At 48.0% G+C, this 22,042-nt stretch overlaps 1 protein-coding gene and 1 long non-coding RNA gene across 2 annotated transcripts; both read left to right on the top strand.

The window, feature by feature from the left end:
• Positions 1-14,705: 14,705 nt before the first annotated feature.
• On the top strand, positions 14,706-16,604 carry LOC135375332 (uncharacterized). Its single transcript, XM_064608062.1, has 2 exons — positions 14,706-14,891; positions 14,952-16,604. The coding sequence occupies exons 1-2, from the start codon at positions 14,706-14,708 to the stop codon at positions 16,602-16,604; spliced, it is 1,839 nt and encodes a 612-aa protein (XP_064464132.1).
• Positions 16,605-16,772: 168 nt separating this feature from the next.
• LOC135375347 (uncharacterized) lies at positions 16,773-17,733 on the top strand. Its single transcript, XR_010417220.1, has 3 exons — positions 16,773-17,075; positions 17,303-17,575; positions 17,632-17,733. It is a non-coding gene; the product is annotated as an uncharacterized LOC135375347 (long non-coding RNA).
• Positions 17,734-22,042: the final 4,309 nt, after the last annotated feature.

A 22,042-nucleotide genomic window follows, 5' to 3' on the forward strand; every position in this document is an offset into this window, starting at 1 on the left:
AACCTAGCCGTACCATCATGTTTCGGAGCCAGGACAATAGGAAAGGCCCAAGGGCTCTGGGACCTTTGAACTGCATCGGTTTGGAGCATTTCGTCAAGAGCAGCGTCTAACAAAGCACGCTTATGAACACTCAATGGTCTCGGATTACAACGCCAGGGTCTAGCGTTACCGGTGTCTATGCTATGCTGTACCACAGACGACTTGCCTGGTTTTTCCCGTAAAGGTACCGTCAAACTGTCGCAGTACTTGCCCAAGCTGACGGCGCTGCTCCTCAGGACCAATGAATGACCCTAGGACAGTCGGCAGCCCGGACGTTTCAACGGACCCTGCCACAGCTTGCTGTGCTGTGCAGTGGTCCGGTGCTGCGGCGAAGCGGAAAAATCCCGACGAGCCGTGGTACATATATCCTTCATTGGGCATCTCCAGCGCCAACTTCTGCCGGATGATGAAGTCTCTGCCCAGGATAACAGGAACTCCAGGCTAGGAAGGTGCACGATGCGCAGCTTTCGTCGTCTCCCATCAAAACGTCGTATCCAGAGCACAACGGCAGCCTCTGCTGGAACCAAGGTATATCTAAACTGGTAGCGAAAACAAGCGAAAACAAGCGAAAATACAAAACCAGACCCATCGGTAAAGTACCAGCATGAGGCGCGAGCGACCCTGGGTGTTGGTAGTAGGGGTACGATTGTAAACAGAAAAAAATGGGCAACATGGGCATGGCTTGTGTGTGCACTAATAGGTTATTCATAATTTCAATATAGAAGAACTTCCTGTTGCCCCACTCGTGCACATATGTGAAGTCATCTATCACCCGTGTGCATTTCCGTGTCCTGCTCGCTTTACGCATGTGTCACAGTGGGCGTATTTATCCGTGCATCTCTGTATCCGCGCTGTGTGTCCGTGCATTGTAATACGGAGTTCGTACACTTTCTGGGTTAACCAATAAGCGACGTTCACATCTGGGACATGTAGACCAAGATGTGAACAGATGAACACCGTGTGAACAGATGAATACAATGCATCCCCTGTTGCTGGCACCGCGAAAAAAAACTTTGTCATGGTGCGAGCGGCCATGATAGCGTGAGCGTTAGCAGGAATCAGCTGTGCACCAACGATGGCATGTTTTGTTCCATTGTACACATAATGGCCACTCATTGAATAAATGCAAACGTCTAATCACTACGTGTACGTATAGCTCTAGGTGAGAAATGGACCTTAAGTGAGCCTTCCTAATTTCTGTGTGGTCATCACGATGCCCTTCACTTTGTAGTTGTCAAAATCTCTCATAACGGTATGTATTTTGAACTGATATGTTTAATTAAACCTGATATGATTTATTTTTCTGTGTTCTCGTCTGGTGTTGTTGCCTGGGTGAGGAAAAGGGAATACAACGCAAACAAAGTACGCGAATATGAACGTACTGGCTAATTATGCCTACTTATTATTCATACTGCTGACGTCATCTCTGACGTCATTTATTTACAATCGTAGTAGTCCGCGCAACGGATGGATGGCGTAGACTGTCTCTATCATGGCGTCATTCTGAAGACACAGGGGACTATTGGAGTTGCGCTGCCTGATTAGATATACCTTGCTGGAACGGCGTCATTGGAAGCAAGACGAAGAGTGACATCTGTGGATTGCATTTCCACATGTTGTGATACGCAATGCTCGTAAACATAGTATCCGAAAGCGAAGACACGCATCAATAAGGGCGATGTAATCTCTACCCAACATTCGAACGGCGATGTTTGGTTCTTTATCCTCGATGAAATCTCGGACATAAAAGGCAAGAGAAGACAAATCATCTCTTGTTTCAGCTAGTTTTTGACTAATCAAGGCCACGGATACTAACCGTTTGCTCGTATCTTCACAACTTGCCGACGTCATTGAGCGAGCACTCATGGACGCCGGCTGCGACCGTTTCCCGAGGGCACATTACGGGTGTTTTGTCGTCGTCGCGGGCATTCTCGACGAAAATGGTCAGGGCTGCAGGAATTCCAACAGCCGTTGCGCGCTCGTGGCCGCGGGGGCGCAGGATGGTGCCGCTCCCGCTGCAGTGGGGTTTCGCTAGCTGAAAGACCGCGACTTCGGGACGGGACGGGTTTGTCAAGGCTCGTTCCTGTAAGGATCGTCCTATGGTCATAGAGGAAGGCATCTAGGGCTCGGTGGGATGACTCCGCATTGCAGAAATTAAGGGGAGTGTCATACAAACCTGTTGCATGCAGGCGTTCGACCGAGGCTGCTTCTCCCGACCACGCACAGCGCGGATCCAACGCTAGCTCCGGGGGCGAAGAGGGCCAGTAATCGAGCTCTGCAGGTTGCCTTGCATTGAACGCTTCAAGGGAAGTAAAGAGATGGGCTCTTAAGTAGGGCCGGAAGCGCGGGTGGCACTGATGGATAGCCCGTGCAATCTTGCAGATCTTGCCAATGCCCGAACGAATTCAGACAAGCTTACCACAGGATGTTGAGTACGCTTATGCAATTCCTCTAGGGCACGACATTAGTAATCCGGGGGAAGAAAGTCGTTTCTGAACCGACGCTGGAAGTCCTGAAAGGACGCCTACTCCGATAGCAACCAAAGCCAGCAGGCGGCGTCTCCGACCAATGCAACCTTCAGTATGCGTTGGATTTGGACTTCCCATACCCGTATGATACGTGGCAAGGTTGTCCAGGAAATCGGCAAGAAACTTCTTATAAATGTAACCCGAGAAGGTAGGCACCGGTAAATTATGTCGCAGAGGAGCTTGTGCCTGCGACGGAGAAACTGACCCGGCATCAAGAACCACTAAAGAAAACAACTCCGTCATGCCTGACAGGAGTTCTGGCGTTGCAATCGCGTCTTACCGCAGCGTGGACACCATGGCCTCATCAGCCATCAGTTCCGGGGTCGCTCACAGGGTGAAACAGAAACTCAAACAAACACAAAAACACACACGCAAACATGAAAAGCAACAGCAATGAAACACTAACAACTAAACTACAAAAACTTGTACCAACTACGCAAACAAACAGTGCCGCGTGTTCCCCGCCGCGAAACAGACGAGTTCGGGCCCCACGTTGGTCGCCAGTTGTGGAAACCTAAGTCCCCACTACCCTGGGGCGTCAGCCCGTCCGTTCCGCGCGTGAAGGAACAAGCAGCACAACAGATTCAAACAAACACCATACAGTGTTTATTTTACCTTCTACAAGAGGAGAACTTCCAGCTTGCCTTCAGCAAACCAACTGAGCCCCTTGCCCAGCCGAACCCCACTTTTATCACCCCTGACGGGCATACCCCTCCCCACCCCCCGGAGCACGGCTGCCCTCTGTCGCCGTGATGCGCTGCGCTATCTAATCACTACAGGATGGAGACACATTTTCACAATAGTTCAATCAATAGTTGTAGATACGGTAAAATTCTAGCAGTGAGTGCAGTGGTTTCTGAATTAATAATCATCCAAATTTGCTTACTATCGCCTGTACACTCGTATATTGATCGCAACGGTATTTTCTTCAGCTTTTCTTAATTCCATGGATGCCATATTTTTGTAGCTTCTATACCGGTTAGATTAGTTATCAATTCCCGTTCTATTTTTTATTTATTTTGATAGCAATACCGCTTGTCCTACAATATACGTAAAAGTCCTGGTGTTAGCCAAGCCAGAGGGGCACATCTTACCTTTTCTTATTGGAAAATGTTGCCGTGGGACGCGTCATCGAATCTCTTAAAATATCCATAAACACAGAAACTTCGGTATTAACGTCGTCGTTACTGTCCTCCGACATACGATCGGTAACTGTTCACAGAAGATGGAATGACAAACCCGATATTTTATAACATTGGTTGCTTTTCGTGATGATTATCATTAACTTATTTGTTGTTGTTGTTGTGATGATGACGTCAGAAAGATTGTATATGAAAGATTGTAAGAAATATAGGATAAAGATCAGCTATATCGCACTCGAGCATGTCAGCTTGCTGCTCACAATTCTTAGTATTTGTAAGAACGTGACATATCACACTACATGTAATCCCGTTATCCCTATGGGGACATTAATTTGTTGATGAAACCCGAAAGATGGTAATATAATGTCCTGCGGATAGCTGTCTGCTGATGTCGTATCAGTATTGAATTACCCACCATAATCATCTTTTAATACAACAGAAATTTGGTTGTCGATATATGCGCATATAGCGACAATCAAATTTCTGTTGTATTAAAAGATGATGCATGAAAGGTGATGAGGTGATTCCAGAGTTATGTTTGAGAGTTGTCTTCGGGCGTTTCGACAGACAGCACGAACTCTTCCCCACAGGTTTCAGTGCAGGGACCTCAGAGAAATCCGGCAAAGTCGGCGAGTATATTCAAGTGCAAGGGTTGTTCTAAGCGGCGGCGTTCCTCAACTAGGGCTAGCTCGGAGGAGGTGGATTCTTCGCAATCTTCGCATACAATGGCTGACGGTGATGGTGGTGTATTGCACGAGGAGAGCATACGCTCACAGATATCTAGAAGCGCTGCTGATAATACAGAATGTATGTTTCGTATCTTGCTTGCTGAAATCAAGTGTCTGAGAGCGGAAAATCGTGACCTTCGTTCGGAAATCCATGACCTCCGTGATTTGATTGCTAGTAAAGAATGCGCGCAACATGCAAAGATTGTGCCACCCTCGTATGCTTCCGCTGCAACTTTGACACCGACTCAACTTTCAAATTTCAAAAACTAAGCGTGTTACGTTTCAAGCACCATCTAATGTGGAAAGTGATGTTCCAGGAAGTATGACATCCAACTTGCCTCAATCGGTTCGTAATGCTGTTACTATTAACGCGATAACGGAAGATGGCTTTACTTTGGTGAGCCGAAAACGTCGTCAGAAACCTTTGGTTGGTCTTGCTGAGACATCGAGAGTTACTGCAGTTCCCCGTAAAACCGCACCTATGGCGTTATTTGTGTCACAGCTGGCACCAGCCACATCTGTGGATGACGTGAAAGCCATTTTGGAACTGTTGTTCAGGATGGTCCTATATGTATACGAAATTGATTACGAAGTATGACGGCTACTTGTCTTTCCACGTATCTGTCAATGACCGTTTTTTCAAAGATATCAACAAGCCTGAGGTCTGGACCAGAGGATGTATTTTTCACCAGTTCTTTGGAAAGTTGGATACATCATGGATTTGGAAGCATAATGACCAGCTAACTGATCATGCGTAATAATTTGCTGGCGTATTACCAAAATGCCCGTGGCGTTCGTACGAAGTCGGAGGAATTCATGGAGAACGTCGTCTTAAATGAGTATGATGTCGTCTGTATAACAGAGACCTGACTTCATGAGGGACTGACCAGCAGCAGCTATTTTCCTCCTGATTATGTCGTACATCGCCGGGATAGAGATTATGAGAGAACTGGTCAACGTTTTGGTGGGGGAGTGCTGGTTGCGGTTCTAATAATAATAATTGGGTATTTACGTCGCGAGACAACTGAGAGGGTTGCGGTTCGAGCACACATGTGTACAATAAGAAGGGAAAACCTTGAATCTTACCCAGAATGGGGTATGGGTTGAAATTCAGTCTGGTGATGCTTTTAATTACTTGGTTGGGAACTATTACTTCCTTCCTCGTTTTCCTGAGCGAGCTTTTTGTGACCATTTTAAACATTTGAGCGAGGCTATAGATGTGTCAGAGTATAAAGTGCACATATACACTACAAGAAAAAAAAAGGAGTACTTTTACTCCTTTTGGGGAGTAATTGCATTGTCACAAAAAATAGTCCATATCGGGAGTAAATGCACGGGAGTAAATGAATGTCACAGAGTGAAGACCGGATTTCACGTGCTGTTGTAAGAGTCCCAGGTACATAATTGGTGCGCATGCATGAAAATACTTTGAAGCAAACCGTCAACCGTGATATATCGAGTGATATAAAATCTTGCGCCATACTAGGGCACAATTTGCGAAGAAAGATGCGCTAACTGTTTCTTACTCTGTGTGTCTGGAAAATTGGTACGTTGTCTGAGTTATACAGCCTTATGCCGTTCAAATTGACCAAGGGCACACATTTACGTAGACTGTCGCGACTGTGTGACATTTTGCAGTCCTGGGGAGTAAATGTCGGGACTAAATGTTGGGTTAGGGGACCAAAATGGGGAGTAATTGCAGACTAGGGGAGTAGAAGCTGCAATTACTCCCCGTTTTACTCCTTTTTTTCTTAGACGTACGGCGATTTTAACCTCCCTGGCATGGACTGGTCTTTTGTCTGCTTACTCCATGTCAGTTCACCAGATGGAGAGAAAGTTAACTGTTTGTTGAATATGATGAATTTTTATGGTTTTGACCAGCATAACGTATATAAGAATTGTTCAGGGAATGTGCTTGATCTTTTTCTTTCAAACACTTCAATTGATAGCATTATGCCTGCTCAATACTGTCTGGTCAAGCCTCATTTTTATCACCCTCCTTTTGTTGTGTCGTTTGCCTTTGGGGTAGGCAAACATATTATTCGGCAACTAGTTTTTATCAATTTCCAAAGGGTGATTATTTGAGTCTGTACAGATACCTGGAGAGGTATCAGTGGGCGTCTGCTCCGGATGACAACTCCGTTGATTCGGTAACCGAAAAGGTCACCGCAGTGTTTAAACAAGCCATGGATTTCTTTATACCCATGGGCACAACTTGCCAATCTCGCTACCCTTCATGGTTTTCTAAGAGCCGCCAGTATTACATGCGCCGAAAGAAACATTTTCACACAATATACAAAAAATCAGGTTTGGATGTGAAACTTTGAACTTTTGAACTTTGGATGAAAAGTTCAAAATATGTCGTGCCTTAGTTAAATACCTGTACAGACGCGACTTGTATGCGTATTATGCTGCAACTGAGCTTAGCTTGTATCGTGAGCCAAAATGATTTTGGAAATATGTGAGAAAACATACACGTGACCATGACCAGAACATATGCTTGGTTGATGAAGCAGGTTGCCATTCTGCGCCCCGGGAGGTTGCAAATCTGTTTGCTTCGCATTATAGCAAGTGTTTTTTGGACCCTTCCGATGGATCAAAACTGGGCGAGATCAACGATAGTTATTTCGACTCACTAACATGTGATAAGATTGACGCTGATGAGATAGTTCAGGCGATTAAGAAGCTAAAGCCGAAACTCACTTGCGGCGTAGATCGCTTTCCTGCTTTCCTTATCTAGGGCTGTTATGAACTCTTGGTACAGGTACCCCTTCATGTTTTTAATTTACCTTTGCGATCTGGTGTGCTTCCTAGTCTGTGAAAAAAGGCTGTGATAGTGCCGGTTCATAAATCTGGTTCTGTTTCTGCGACAAATAATTACCGACCAGTTTCGATATTATGTAACTTTTCTAAGGTATTCGAAAAAAATCATTTACTCACGAATGCTTGTTTATTTTAAACAGAAGATAAACGATGCTCAGCATGGCTTTTTGTCAAAACAATCGGTGGAAAAAAATTTAGTTGAATTTGTAGAGTACTGCCCCCCTATGTAATGAATTGTGGCCAGGTTGACACTGTGTATTTTTACCTAACAAGAGCTTTTGACCCTGTCAATCATGTACTACTACTCGACAAGCTGCTGTAGTATTGAGTGTGTGGGAGACTTTGGCTTTGGTTTAGGTCGCATTTGGACTCGCGGAAAAATGTTGTGCGAGTATTGAGCAGTTACTCTGATGAATATATCTCCTGGTCCGGTGTGCCGCAGGGTTCAAATCTTGGGTCCTTATTATTTTTTTTATCTTTATCAATGATATAGTCAAGATCGTTCAGCATTCTAGGATTCTGATGTATGCAGACGACATTAAGCTCTTTCGCTCTGTATGTACTATTGATGACTGTAAGTTTCTTCAATATGATGTTGGGAGTATAGGTATTTGGTGCCGTCGCAATGATCTTGTAATTAATGCTACTAAGACGAAAGTCTTAACATTGTCTCGAAAGATAGATATTATACAATATAATTATGTAATTGAGGACGACATCATTTGCCGCGTGTGAGGAATCCGCGACTTGGGTGTATATATAGACAATTTGTTGTCGTTCAGACAACTTGTATGCTTGACTATGAATGCGGCACTGAAATTACTTGGAGTGATATCTCGTATAACTCGACACTTTATAAATTTTGATTGTCTTATATACCTGTTGTGCACTATTGTTCGCTCAAGATTAGAGTTTGCTTCGGTTGTATGGAACTGTCTCCCCAACACGTATTCGTTAAAAATTGAAAATGTTCAGAGACGCGTTGTCCGCATTGTTTACGACAGATATTCGGGGCGTACATGCTTTTATAATTATGAAACTTTGTTGCGCAAGCTTGGTATTTCTTCACTGTTTAGCCGCAGACACGAACATGATATTCTCTTTTTCTTTAAAGTTGTTAATGGTGCCTAATTTTGTAGGGACTTCCTTGCTGCTCTATCATTTCATGTGCCGACTAGACGTTCCCGACAGGTTTCGCTATTTTATCCACTAAATCAATTGAAGCTTTTACCATCATCCAGGTTGCAAATTGCTTACAACCATATGCCACACGATGTTGATATTTTTAACAAATTTTCTCGATTCAGGATTTCTGTTAAGCTATTAGACTGATTCTAATGTCTGCTGTTGATTTTACTGGGATGCTTCTTGTTTACAATGTGTAACATTACAAGGCTCGATGCCGTTATGTGCACATTTAAATAAAACAAAATGTCAAAATGTCAAATAATGATAAGTACTTTCGAGGTCATTATGCTGGTACTAATACGGTTGTGCAGCGATGGAAAATAGCTTGTGTGCATTGCCCTTTCTCATTGTTAATGGTGACACGACGCGCCTTTTCCGTGTTTTAAATTCATTTATGGTCCCAGCCGAAAGATCTTCACACCTGAAAAAGAGAGACAAAACAAGAAACACAATGCAATCCAAAATATATTGTAAAAGAAGTTGAGGGTTCAGTCCCGCATCTCATGGGCTCGCGGTGTAGGCACTCTGCCGCCATCGTTGCTGCCATGGTGTTTCCTTGTCATTAAACTCTAGGCACTCCACCCTTACGCAAGTCTCCTCCTTCTTATTTAACATTGGTGCCGAAACCTGGGAGCTTCTCGGTCAACATACTGCTCAGAAGAGAGGAGCTACAGGGTGCTACAGCCGGAAGACTTGGAGCGGCTCAAGAAGCAACGAAGTCCGCGAGATCATCGGTTACTCGCACTATCGCCGACATCAAGACTATTTTGGCTGCGACGCAGCTCAATGGTGATCAATTCAATTTTAAATATAGCTTTCTGGGAGGTAAAGCGGATACTCTGTTGGAACTCAACCGCGAGATCCAGGCTGCCATCCCTGAGGGTTTGCTGGAAGGCGAATGTGACTACTGCGACAGGTATCTTGAGCCCATAACAGAAACTACCGTTCTTGTCAGAAGCGCTCTGGACTCAATCGTGTTGCCATCTCCTGCTTTACCGTCGAGCACAGACAGTACTCCTCCACAGCCGCAGTCATCGGGCCACACCGTCAACTCCTTGCACACCCCAAATGTATCGGGCGACGGAGCAAGTTTGCCGAAGCTAAGGATCGATAGCTTCAATGGTGATGTCTCCATGTGGCAAGGATTTTGCGACCAGTTTCGTGCGAGCATACGCGACAACCCCCGACTTTCTGCTGTCACGAAGCTCAACTACCTGATATCTCTTCTCACAGAACCGGCGGCTCGAGCCATCGCAGAGTTGGCGATCACCGACGCCAATTATTCAACAGCAGTCGACATGCTAAACAAGCGATTTGGAAGGTTTGACCGTCTGATCAGCCAGCATCTAAACTTGACTTTTTGACATCAAAGGTTCCAAGTCTATGGATGACGCGGCGGTGTTGCGAACTCTGCACGACGCGGTATACATTTGCATTCGGAATCTCCAGAGTCTGGGACTGCAAACTGCGCAGTACGCAGTCGCTATTCACCGGGCACTGTTGCGCAAGATTCCCAGACAGTTGGAGCTTGAGTACTACAAGTCAAAAGGGCAGGATGATACTGGTGCTACTGCTGATGTGCTTTCGACGCTCCTGGACTTCATCAAAACTGAAGTAGGCTGCCGTGAACGAGCACGTCGAGATACGGACTCCCTAAAGGATGACGCTCCGGGAAGCTCTAGGAACAGCAGAGACAAACACTTCCTACCGCCTTCTGCTTCGTCCTTGACGGCTGCAGTAACAGACCTTCGTTGCCAATGGACGCCAATTCGTTGCTGGACTGTGCCAATCCAGAGTCCACCCGTTGGAAGGTTGTGCCGCCTCTCTCAGCGTGGATGAGGTCCGGAATATTTTGCGTCGTAAACGCCGTTGTTTCCTTTGTGGGAAACGGTCACACCTGTCAAGAAATTGCCGAGTTTTCTGGAAGCTGAGGTGCCAGCGATGTAAAAAGCGTCACCTCACACAGCTGTGTCCGCAAACATCAACATCCGAGCCGCAGGCTCCCACCCAGCAGCCACTTACAGCCGCACATGCGGCTGCAGATGACGTCATCACTTCGGTGTCATCTTCATCGGACAACTTGGCGTTCAAGTATCAATGCGGCTCCGAGGTTCTGCTGGAGGCAGCCACCGTCTGGCTCGAGGGCTCAAACGGCCTCAAGCAATTAGACCGCCTTTTGCTGGATGGAGGAAGCCAGCGAAGCTTCGTTTGGCGCGACGTTTCACTGGCCGTTGGATGTGTAGTGCTACTGAAGACTAACGAGACCAGACAACAACATGGCGGTGGAATTGCCAGGTCAGAGCGAGAGCTCGGGCTGAGCGAGGCAAGGCTATTTATTATTCGCGCCTTGATGTGATGGCGCTGGCAATGCCGCCACAGGGCCTCCCCCCTAGCCAAGCGCTGGAAGCTGGCGAATAGAAACGAGCTTGGGAGCCCAAGTGACTTGTCGGGGCGGTCTGAGTCGGGTAGACAGCCGAGGAGGCGACTGTGGGGGAAGAGTAGTTGGAGTAGTGAGCGGACAGCTTGCCGTGGAGGGTGAGTCGTAGAGTAGCTCCACGGAGAAGGAGGGCGGCAACGGTGGTACAGCGTCGACGTATGCCGGTTTAAGCCGTTCTAAGGCAACAGTGTCCTCGCGGCCGTTCAGCTGAATGGTGTAAAAGTTGGGTGAACGGCGCAGCACGAGGTGAGGGCCTGTGTAGGGCGGTTGCAGGGGCTTCCGTACAGCGTCACAGCGCACAAAGACGTGTGTGCAGGAGGCGAGGTCGGGATGCTGGAAGGCCGAGGACACACGCGAGGGCCGAGATGTTGCTGGACGAAGGGCGGCCATAGTACGGCGGAGCCGCGAAACGTAGTCAGCTGGTGAGAGAGCAGTGCTGCCTGGCAACGGGCAAATGAGATCTCCGGGGAGGCGCAGGGACGTGCCGTATACCATCTCGGCGACGGAGCAGCCTATGTCAGGTTTGAAGGTGGAGCGGATCCCCAGGAGCGCGAGCGGTATGACTTCTGGCCAGGGTGTTTCGGGAGCAGCCCGGAGGGCAACCTTGAGCTGTCGGTGGAAGCGCTCCACGAGGCCGTTTGACGCCGGGTGGTAGGCAGTCGTTCGAATCCGCTTGCAGCACAGTGTGTTGACGAGTCTAGAGAAGAGGGCGGACTCGAACTGGGGACCTCGGTCTGACGTGATGATAGACGGTACACCGAAGCGCGACACCCAGGTGTTCAAGAGGGCGGCTGCAACTGTGGATGCAGTGGCGTCGGGTACCGGTACAGCCTCGGGCCAACGGGTGAAGCGGTCAATGATGGTGAAGATGTAACGATAGCCGGATGATATTGGGAGTGGTCCCACCAAGTCGATGTGGATGTGAGCGAAGCGGCTGTCTGGCGCGGGAAACTGAGAAGGATGGAGGCGGGTGTGCCTGTGAACCTTAGTCCGCTGACACGGAATGCAGGCTTGAACCCAGCGCTTGATGTCCTTGTTCATGAAGGGCCAGACGTAGCGCCGAGAAATGAGTTCTTGAGTTGCGCGTATGCCAGGATGGGACAATGAATGATAGGTCGAGAAGACTTCTCGTCGAAGTACCGCCGGAACAAATGGGCGGGGTCGACCTTGTGACGTGTCGCACGCGACAGGATGTGTAGTGCCTGGCAGGTCGACATCCTCTATGGTTAAGGAAGACGAAGGGTCACTTCTGAAAGATGAGAGTTCTTGATCGGATGATTGGGCCTGGGCCAGTGCGTCGAGGAGCGAAGACTGACAGGTTGTCCCAATGAAGTTGACGCGACTGAGAGCGTCCGCCACCACATTATCTGCACCACTGATGTGCTGAACGTCTGTGGTGAACTCCGAGATGAATGCGAGGTGGCGGGTCTCACGAGGGGTGTAGCTTGTGCTGCATGAAGAAAATGCGTAGACGAGGGGCTGATGATCGGTGAATACAGTGAATTGTCGGCCCTCCAAGAAATGGCGAAAGTGCTTGACGGTGAGATATATGGCCAGGAGCTCGCGACCGAAGGCACTGTAGCGAGTCTCCTGGGGCTTCATCTTGCGTGAAAAGAATGCTAGAGGGCGCCAAGCGCCAGAGATACGTTGTTGGAGGACGGCGCCGACAGCTGTGCTGGATGCATCGACCATGATGGACGTTGGGGCGTCGTGTTGAGGATGGAATAGAAGGGACGACGAAGCGATTGCCTGTTTGATTGCCTGGAAGGCAGCTGCCGCTTCAGGGGTCCAAACCAGCACAGAGTGTTTCGAGCGCTTGGTGCAGAGCAGAGCCTCGAGGGGACTCAGTTTGGCTGCGCATGATGGCACAAAGCGCCTATAAAAATTCACCAGCCCCAAGAATTGTCGTAGTTTGGTCACGGAAACGGGCTGCGGGAAGTCTTGAATGGCAGCGACTCGGGATGGTAAAGGCATGATGCCCTGGCTGTTGACATGGTGGCCAAGGAAGTCGAGTTCTCCGACTCCGAATTCGCTCTTAGCGGCGTTGATAATGATGCCGCTCTGTTGTAAGCGGGTAAAGAGTGCCCGAAGATGATGTTCGTGCTCTGTTGGGGAGCGGCTTGCGACGAGGAGGTCATCCATGTACGCGTAGACAAATGGTAATCCGCGAATGATGTTGTCGATGAACCTCTGAAAAGTCTGGGCAGCGTTCCGCAAGCCAAAGGGCATTCGAAGGAACTCAAACAGGCCAAATGGGGTCGTGATGGCGGTTTTTGGTATATCCTCCTCTGCCATAGGAATCTGATGGTAAGCGCGGACGAGATCTATTTTCGAGAACGTGGTGGCGCCTTCCAGATGAGCTGAGAAGTCCAAGATGTGCGGGATGGGATAGCGGTCGGGGATGGTTGCTTTGTTCAATGCGCGATAGTCGCCGCACGGGCGCCAGTCCCCGGTCTTCTTTGGCACCATGTGCAGCGGCGAAGCCCACGTACTGGATGATGGCCTGATGATACCAAGTTCAAGCATGTGGTCAAATTCTGCCTTTGCCACGCGGAACTTTTCGGGTGCGAGGCGCCGCGGGCGGAAGTGAACTGGTGGGCCACGGGTGGAAACGTGGTGAACAACGTCGTGTTGTACGGGTTTCGTCCAGTCGGGTGGTTGAGTCAACGCAGGGAAGTCCTTCAGTATAGAGGCGAAGGGGACGTCCGGCGCAGTGCAAGATAGTACGCGGGATGGTGGTGCAGGGAGGTTAAGGCCGCAGACTGACAGGGACGTTGAGCGATCAATGAGGCGCCTGCCGTTGACGTCGACGAGCAGCTTGAAACTGTTGAGAAAGTCTGCTCCGAGGATTGCTTGGGTGACGTCGGCGACAAGAAAAAGCCACCTAAAATCTCTTCGGAGCCCGATGTTGAGGGTTAGAGACCGTTGGCCGTAAACGGGTATGGTAGAGGCGTTGGCGGCTCTTAGGCTGAAGCACTGTTGTCGGGGTCGGCGTGAAAATTTGTCGGCGGGTATGACGCTTACTTCCGCGCCCGTATCAACGAGGAAGCGCATCCCGGTGGTACGGTCAACGATGTGGAAAAGGCGGCTGCTGGTGGACTCGGGCGCGCTTGTCGTAGAAAGGGTTTTCGGCTGTCGCGACCACGAGCAAGGTAGGAGGCAGCGTTGTGCATCGGCGCCGAAACGGTGGTGGTAGTGACAAAGTCTGCTGGAGGTTCGGGAGCAGGAACGTGCAGGAACCGATGGGGAGTCTGCGCGATGGTCAGCGCGGCAGGAAGTTGATGATCTTGGTCGGCATACAAGGTTTGCGACCAACTGGGTAAGGTGACGAACCTGCTGAGACAAGGCGTGGGCGGAGCTTTCGAAGCTGACCTGGGACACAGGCGGAGCGGGCAGTTCCGAGAAGCCGGAGGAATTGACGACTGCCATGTCCAGGTCCGTCAGGTATTGTCCAAGGTATTGTCCGGGTCACCACTGTAGTGCTACTGAAGACTAACGAGACCAGACAACAACATGGCGGTGGAATTGCCAGGTCAGAGCGAGAGCTCGGGCTGAGCGAGGCAAGGCTATTTATTATTCGCGCCTTGATGTGATGGCGCTGGCAATGCCGCCACAGATGTCACTCGGTAGGCTTCGAGGAGTTAACCATCCACACCTTGGGCAATAAAACCACCTGCCGCACAAAGTACAACAGTGTCCAGCGCACACTGCACAGTCAATCTTCTACTCATAGTGTGGTAATCAACGCCATCGAGTACGAGCACAGCTGTTCCGATGGGCTTCCATCCGTGCCCTCGGCATATCCAGCCAACTGAAGAGAATGGGGCTCCAGTTAGCCAATCAGCTTTCGGCCCCTTCCAGCGCCATCTGGGTTCTAATTGGATCCGATCACTACTGGAAGGTCGTCACCGGAAGCACCGTGCGATTGTCGAAAGACCTGGTAGCAGTAGAAACTTTGTTCGGGTGGACGGTGCAGGCCGCTTTTCGCTTCATATCCGCGAATGAGGTAGAAGTGATGAGGATTGGCGTGCAAACAGAGAAACCGGACCGATAGATTGATCTGCAGTTGCAAGCCTTTTGGGAGCTAGAACACCTCGCTATTAATGATCAGCAGCAATCCAACGATACAGATGGCACTGTTCTTCAAGAATTTCGTGCGGCTGCTAAGGTTTGCGGCAGTCGATATGTTGTGCGGTTCCCAAGAGATCCAGGCAAAAGCTCCTTACTGGGTGACAACAAGGCCCTAGCCGTACAGAGACTCCAAAGGATAACGAAGAAATTGCTCTCCGACGAAGCAGTTATGGATGAGTACGACTCAACGATACGACAGTACCTGAAGAACGATCATGCCGAGCGAGTGGCTGACCCTGCAGTTGTTTCAGGACCACTGTACTACATGGCTCATCATGCAGTCATTCGTAGAGACCGAGAGACAACGAAGGTTCGGATAGTGTTCGATGCCTCATCAAAGGCTCCCGGTTGTCTCTCGCTCAACGAAACGCTTCATGCTGGGCCAAACTTGAGCCCGGACGTCCTGGAACTTCTGCTACAATTTCGAGCCTTTCGAATTGCTGTAACACCGGACGTTGAAAAGGCGTTTCTGCAGATCCTGTTGGAAGAGGCTGACAGAGATTGGTTACGCTTCCTTTGGTACTCGACGACTCCAAAGAACGGCGAACCTTTACCATCAGTTGAGACTTGGAGGATGACGCGTGTCCCTCTCGGTGCCAAGTCGAGTCCATTTCTGCTAGCAGCCACCACACGTCATCACTTACAGTCTGTAGAGGCAACGTATACTCCGACTGATACTCTGACTGCTTCTCTACTTGCGTCACACTTTTACGTCGACGACCTAGTTGTCGGGTTAGACACTGTTGAAGAGGCGCTAACGCTATACCATCAGGCACGACAGATCCTTCGAGAGGCCGGTATGAAGCAGGCGAAGCGGACCAGCAACTGCGCAGCGTTACGCAGTACCTTCGAAGCGGATGGGACAACGTCCGCGCCGGATACATCGCTGAAGAAGGTGTTAGGGCTCTTCTCGGACGTCGACACTGACGAGTTGCGTTATTCCCCGAAGTCCATCTCAAAGTTTCTTGAAAAGAGGACCGACACTAAACGTTGCGTACTGCAGACGGAATCGCGTGTGTACGATCCACTGGTCTATATAGCGTCATTTGTGATTACGATCAAGATTTTACAGCACAGCATCTGGCTTTCCAAAATACAGTGGGATGATCGTCTCCTCGAAGATCTGATGGGAACGTGGTTGTCATGGTGCCAGGAAGTTCCGCTGATCTCACGAATTTCGATACCTCGGACGCTATCGGACTCTACATCAATTGCCGCAGCATCCAAAACGCTGCACATGTTTTGCGATGCTAGCCCGAAAGCGTATGACGCTGCTGTTTATCTAGTGAGCGAAAGAGACAAGGGACTCTCTGAGGCGAGCCTTTTGCTAGCTAAGAGCAGAGTTGCTCCTGTGAAGCATGTCTCGCTACCCAGAGTAGAACTCATGAGTGCTGTCATTGCCGCACGACTGCTCAGGTGCGTCAGAGCCACGCTATCCATGCCCGAGGTGGAAGCAGTCTTGTGGACTGACTCACTTTCTTGTTGGGGGAGTGTAAAAGAAGTTGAGGGTTCTGGGGCCGGATTCACAAAAGCACCTTACGATAAAATTTTTCGCCAGTTTGTCTTAAGGAAAAGTTGCGACAAATAGCGGATTCACGAAGCGCGCACGTCGTAACCAAATCCTAAGAGAGCCACCGAACAGTCTTACGAGCAAAGATGGCGGCGTACATAGCAGCCGTGGAGATTGAGTCAAGGAGGACTTTGCGCCGTGAACGCGTTTTCAAGACAAGGACAGTTCTGGAAAGCATACCGGATAGCCATCTCCTACGATACTATCGTCTCCCACGCGCGTCAGTACAAAGCCTGTGCGACATACTGGCTCAGGCCTTACGGCGTCCAACAGCACGGTGCCATGCGATACCAGTAGATGTGCAAGTGCTTGCGGCGCTTCGGTTCTACGCCAGCGGGAGTTTCCAGTCAGTCGTCGGGGATGTGGCGTCTGTCAGTCAGAGCAGCACATCCCGTATAGTTAATGGGGTGACGAAAGCGATCGTCGAACTGGCGAACGAGCAAATAAGGTTCCCAAGAACGTCGACTGAAGTCCTACAAACAACTTTAGGTAATTTTTTAAACCCTTGTTAGGTAACGATATGCTTGAGATGCACAGCTACACGGCATGCGCACTTCAGTTTTGCGAAGGATGTAAATTATTGCAAAAAGTTTTCTCTCTCTAATATGTTTGAACGACCCACAAGCATCACAGCACACGCATGATCGTACAGAAATATATTACTACTAACATCACCTTCGCTCATTTGTAATGTGACCTTCTATTGATGTCCACAGGGTTTCTCGACATTGCCGGGTTTCCAAAGGATCTGGGGTGCATCGATTGTACACACGTGTGTGTCAAACCTCCTAAGCGTGAGCTCCGTGCAGCCTATCGCAACAGGAAGGGCCTCTATTCAGTGAATGTGCAAGCAGTATGCAATGCAGATTGCGAAATTACACAACTCACTGCTAGGTGGCCAGGAAGCAGCCACGACAGCTTTATTTAATCTATGTGCAACTTGCACGGCGAGATTAAGGAAGGCAGAATGCCTGAAGGGTGGCTTCTAGGTAAGCGCATTCTAGTAGGTATCACATTAAATGATTATGCTTATCCTTACTACTAGGTGACTCAGGTTACCCTCCACAGCCATGGCTGCTGACACCTTTCCAGGCACAATCAACTACCGCAGAAGAGAAGTACAGTAAGGCTCATCGCACAACCCAACATGTTATTGAGCGTATACCTTTGGCTTGCTGAAAAGTAGGTTTCGCTGTCTTGACAAGTCGGGAGGGTGCCTTCTATACCCTCTGAAGTCATGCTGCAGCATCACTGTGGTGTGCAGTGTCCTGCATAACTACTGCATCCGCCACAATATTTCTTTGATTGACGCTTGTTGGTAAGTTTTAACATACAACGTAACTTTTGTGCAAGCAACACAGTGCTGATGCTTTGAAACCTTCACAGAAGCAGCATCCTCTGGCTGTGTGTGTAAAAGTGTAGCATAATGATACATTTACATACAGCACTGTGTGTGCCATACTCCTTCCAGAGATACAAGAAGAAGAGCCACAGGAGTCAGGAGTGCGAGACATGCCTTCCGGGGTTTCAGTACGAGACTGCCTGGTGGCACGGGTCTTCACATAACTCAAGAAATGCTCAACAGCTTCCAGAGTTTCCCATCGTACAGTGAACTCTATTTTTGCAGCATTCCCACCCCATTGGTTGGAGGTATTTCCAGGATGTGGCACAGCAGAGAAAGACTTTGAAACCTTTCCGTCGATTATAAATGGAGCCTGACGTTTTGATAATTTAACCCGTTTCTTACTTGAATTGAACATTGCCTCTCTTGGGTGAAACTTAATGGTTACCCAGCAAATTGCCCTTACTGAACCGCCTGTAGGAATGCACACTAGATAGTTTAGCAACAAATGCAGTCATATCACCATTTGTATCAAGCCAATACAGTTCATGTGAGTAGTAGGGTCTCATTTCTCCTCGACTTTAGCATATTGGAAGTTCTTCCACTCCAATTCACATGAAGTTAGAGTACATGTTCATTTCCTCAATTTTCGCCCTCCAAATTTGAAAAAAAAAATATTTCATGAAAACTTCAGGCTCTAGTTACAAATGACATGAAGTCCCTCGTGCACTAATTCCTGTGGACATTTTTCTCACCAACTGACATCATCTCACCTAATGAGATGCCGAAATGTTGCTAGATAACTTATTCATCCTCCCTTTGCTGTGCTGTCCCCTCTTGGTTTGCGCAGTCACGCGATTATACACGTGCTAAAAGAAGTGACTTCAAGTAAATAGATGGTAGCTTTACACATGGCTGGACTGTACAGAGTATATACAGCTTGTACAAAGTACTACTTCTCCCAAAGTTGCAGTAACAGTTTCAAGCTGCAGGGCAGCAGTGGGTCTCACTAGTGGGGCACCCTGGACAGGCAGTGGCTGACAGTGTCGGTCATTGCACTCTAAGCAGATGGCATCCCGGCATCTAGGAGGGAAAGAGGCATAGGGATTAGGGGAGGTATGTTTCTTTGCTTGTGGCTTTTGGTAATCGATGTGTGCCTTATTCAGTCTCACATGGAGGATATCTTTGAATCAGAAGTTGATAAAAGACCAGTAACAAATATAGCTTTCAATTTTATGTAGCAATATTACCTACCACTTTAATATCATGTTAGGATCAATTATTTGCAAAGATCGGTTACCGAAAACCACAAGCAAAGAAACTTGCTGCTCTCTATGCCTTTTTTCCTTCCTCCATGCTGGGATACCATCTGCCAAGAGTGGAATACCCGACACTCTCGGCCATTACTTATCCTAACTGCCCCCACTGGGGTAGCCTTACTCCTGTTCCGCTAATAAAACTGTGTTAGTTTTTGCTGTGTGAGTAGTAGTACACATTTACAATGTAACATTTTCATCTATGTTTCTGTTTACTTGGGCAGCTCCTGCAGGAAGCGTCTTGACACCACATTTGTACTCTTGGATGGCTAAAATCCTGCCCAATATGTCGACTAGTGCTGCAAGGTGTCCCTCAATCTTTCGCTGGGTTTGTGCAATGTCCTCTGCGCTGCTGACCCTCGACATATGAAACGGGAAGCACTTGAATAAAAAAAATATATATATGAAAATCTTATAGAATGCAATAAGAGAAGATATGGATCATGTTGGTGCGAAAAATTTCAGTGTGCCGAGCTTCCACCTTCGAATATCACAGTTCAGTTAATGATGATATTGGCATCCTATGTATAATCATTTTTGTTACGATGGCATTTTCGTAAGCATCTGTGATATGTGTGCGAAATAAATTCCGTTCCTGCTATTGGTCTCCTCCCTGCCTCGGCATCGAATGCATCTCAGTATTACACCAACCAGACAGTGTGACGTGCAAGCATACTATGTAATTATGCTAACGTCTGTGATGTGCAGTCAAAGGCGTAGCAGTCTCTGTTTGGTGCACCCTTGCCTCTTCCTCAGGTGCTGCATATACACACATCACACAAATGGTTGGTGGGTACAGTGCAGACTTTAGATTACATACCTTCAACGGGCTCAGACAAAACTGATGCAGTAGTACAAGAGGTGGAGCCTGCAAAAAGGACACGTGGGGTGTAGAGAATGTACGACGAATGCGTGTATGAGCGGTCACTCACAAGCCGCATAGGCACGTCACTTACCCCTGCGCTGCATGTCGTCGTAGTCGAGTACGACGTTAGCTAAAACACACAGTACAGAAAAAACATGTTAGGTAGTGAAAACTCCATCTAACAAAAGCAACTTACGTCCTCCTACCCCAATGTCGAAGCTACCGTCGATGCCGGCAACTGTGCTCGCGTCCAAAGGGGCAACCCCTCGGTTCCTCGAGTGGTGTAAGGGGCGGCACGTCGGCGGCACCACCTCCAGTCCTTACGAGACTAGGAATAACGCTTGCCCCTGTTTAACAAAGCACGAGTTCTAAACCGAAACTATTGCATATTCAAAAGCATGCCTCACCGATGTACCTCGCAAGCTGTACACATCACTGTCGCTATACATATATACGGTCAACGAATGAATCCTTATCTCTTTTCTTGTTGGCACTTTTGTCGTCCGTCCACTTTTTTTAACCTCTGCCGTCGTCCGTTTGATTCCTGACACAGCGAAAACGCTCTCGGTTATCCCTTCCCATGCCTTGCTCTTCGCAAGGGATCCTTGCGGGCCATCGCCAGTGGCATCGATGATAGTTTTGTTCACTTGATACCCCGCTACCAGGGCTTCAATTTCCCGTTCAGTGAAATTTGGCCGCCGAGCGCGTTACGCAGGAGGTCCCGCTGTCCCCGTACTGCCATTACCGGCACCGTCCATCATGACAACTAACGTAAGTTAGCTTTACAACGAGGCGCGTGAGGGAGACGGGCTATCATTGGTAGAACACGTCAAGTTGCTATAGCAATAGCATACTCTCGGACACCGCCGTTCTTGTGTCGCTGTTGAATGTGACCGGAAACCACCCACTTGCCTACTTGCGTGATTGAAACCACCCACTTGCCTACTTCTCTCTCCACAACGATCGCGCTGTGAATCCACTTTACGACTTTATCTTACGCGCTTCGTAAACAGCGACATCGTACCAAATAGTACGCTCGTCTTTGTGAATCCGGCGCCTGGCCCGCATCTCATGGGCTCACGGTGTAGGCATTCTGCCGCCATCGTGGCTACCATAGGTTTTTCCTTGTCATTAAACTTTAGGCACTCCACCCTTAAGCACGTCTCCACCTTCTTATTTAACAGATGTATTAAACAGCATGCTTACTGATTTCACAACTTTCATGTGGATATCATTCATTGCCATTAAAGACAGCCATCGCCAAAACAGAATTAATTAAATTCTACATATGAAAATATTTAATTAATGCCAATTAGCACGCAGGTGTAAGGGTACATTAGCAGAAGGAAAAGTCAGGAATAATTATTATATATAATCATTATCAATTATTATATATATAATCATTATATGTCAATAATATCACAATCAGCTCAAATAGGTGAAAGGGTCAATAGCAGCAGGCAACATACATAACTTATCTACACAACAATTTATATAATATCCAAATAATAAAATCAGAACTAATAATAATTACTCTATATCCCAGAACCCAACAGGAATGGGTCATCCAATGAAACACTCACTTTACTGTATCACAACTATCAACGTTATTTTAATATCTGAGAAATAAAATCAATGCTAGCAAATATTATTATTTATTATAGAAGCTGACCTCCTACAACCAATCTATCGTAGCACATTAGACAGTCACCAAGAAATCGACATAGGGGCAGAGGACTGAGACTCAAGCAATCTATCAAAACAAACAACAACAAGAACTATCTCTAACATTGACAACAACTATGTCACTATCTGAAGAATAATGTCAAAGCTAGTAATAATTATTCTATGACAAGAGACACATCCCTTGCTTGAAGAAGAGATTCTTAATCAATGTGATGTCAATCAAAGTCACAATTTTTATCATAGCACG

Source organism: Ornithodoros turicata, unplaced genomic scaffold (genome assembly GCF_037126465.1).
Source record: "Ornithodoros turicata isolate Travis unplaced genomic scaffold, ASM3712646v1 ctg00000857.1, whole genome shotgun sequence".
In the NCBI taxonomy this organism is placed as follows: Eukaryota; Metazoa; Arthropoda; class Arachnida; order Ixodida; family Argasidae; genus Ornithodoros; species Ornithodoros turicata.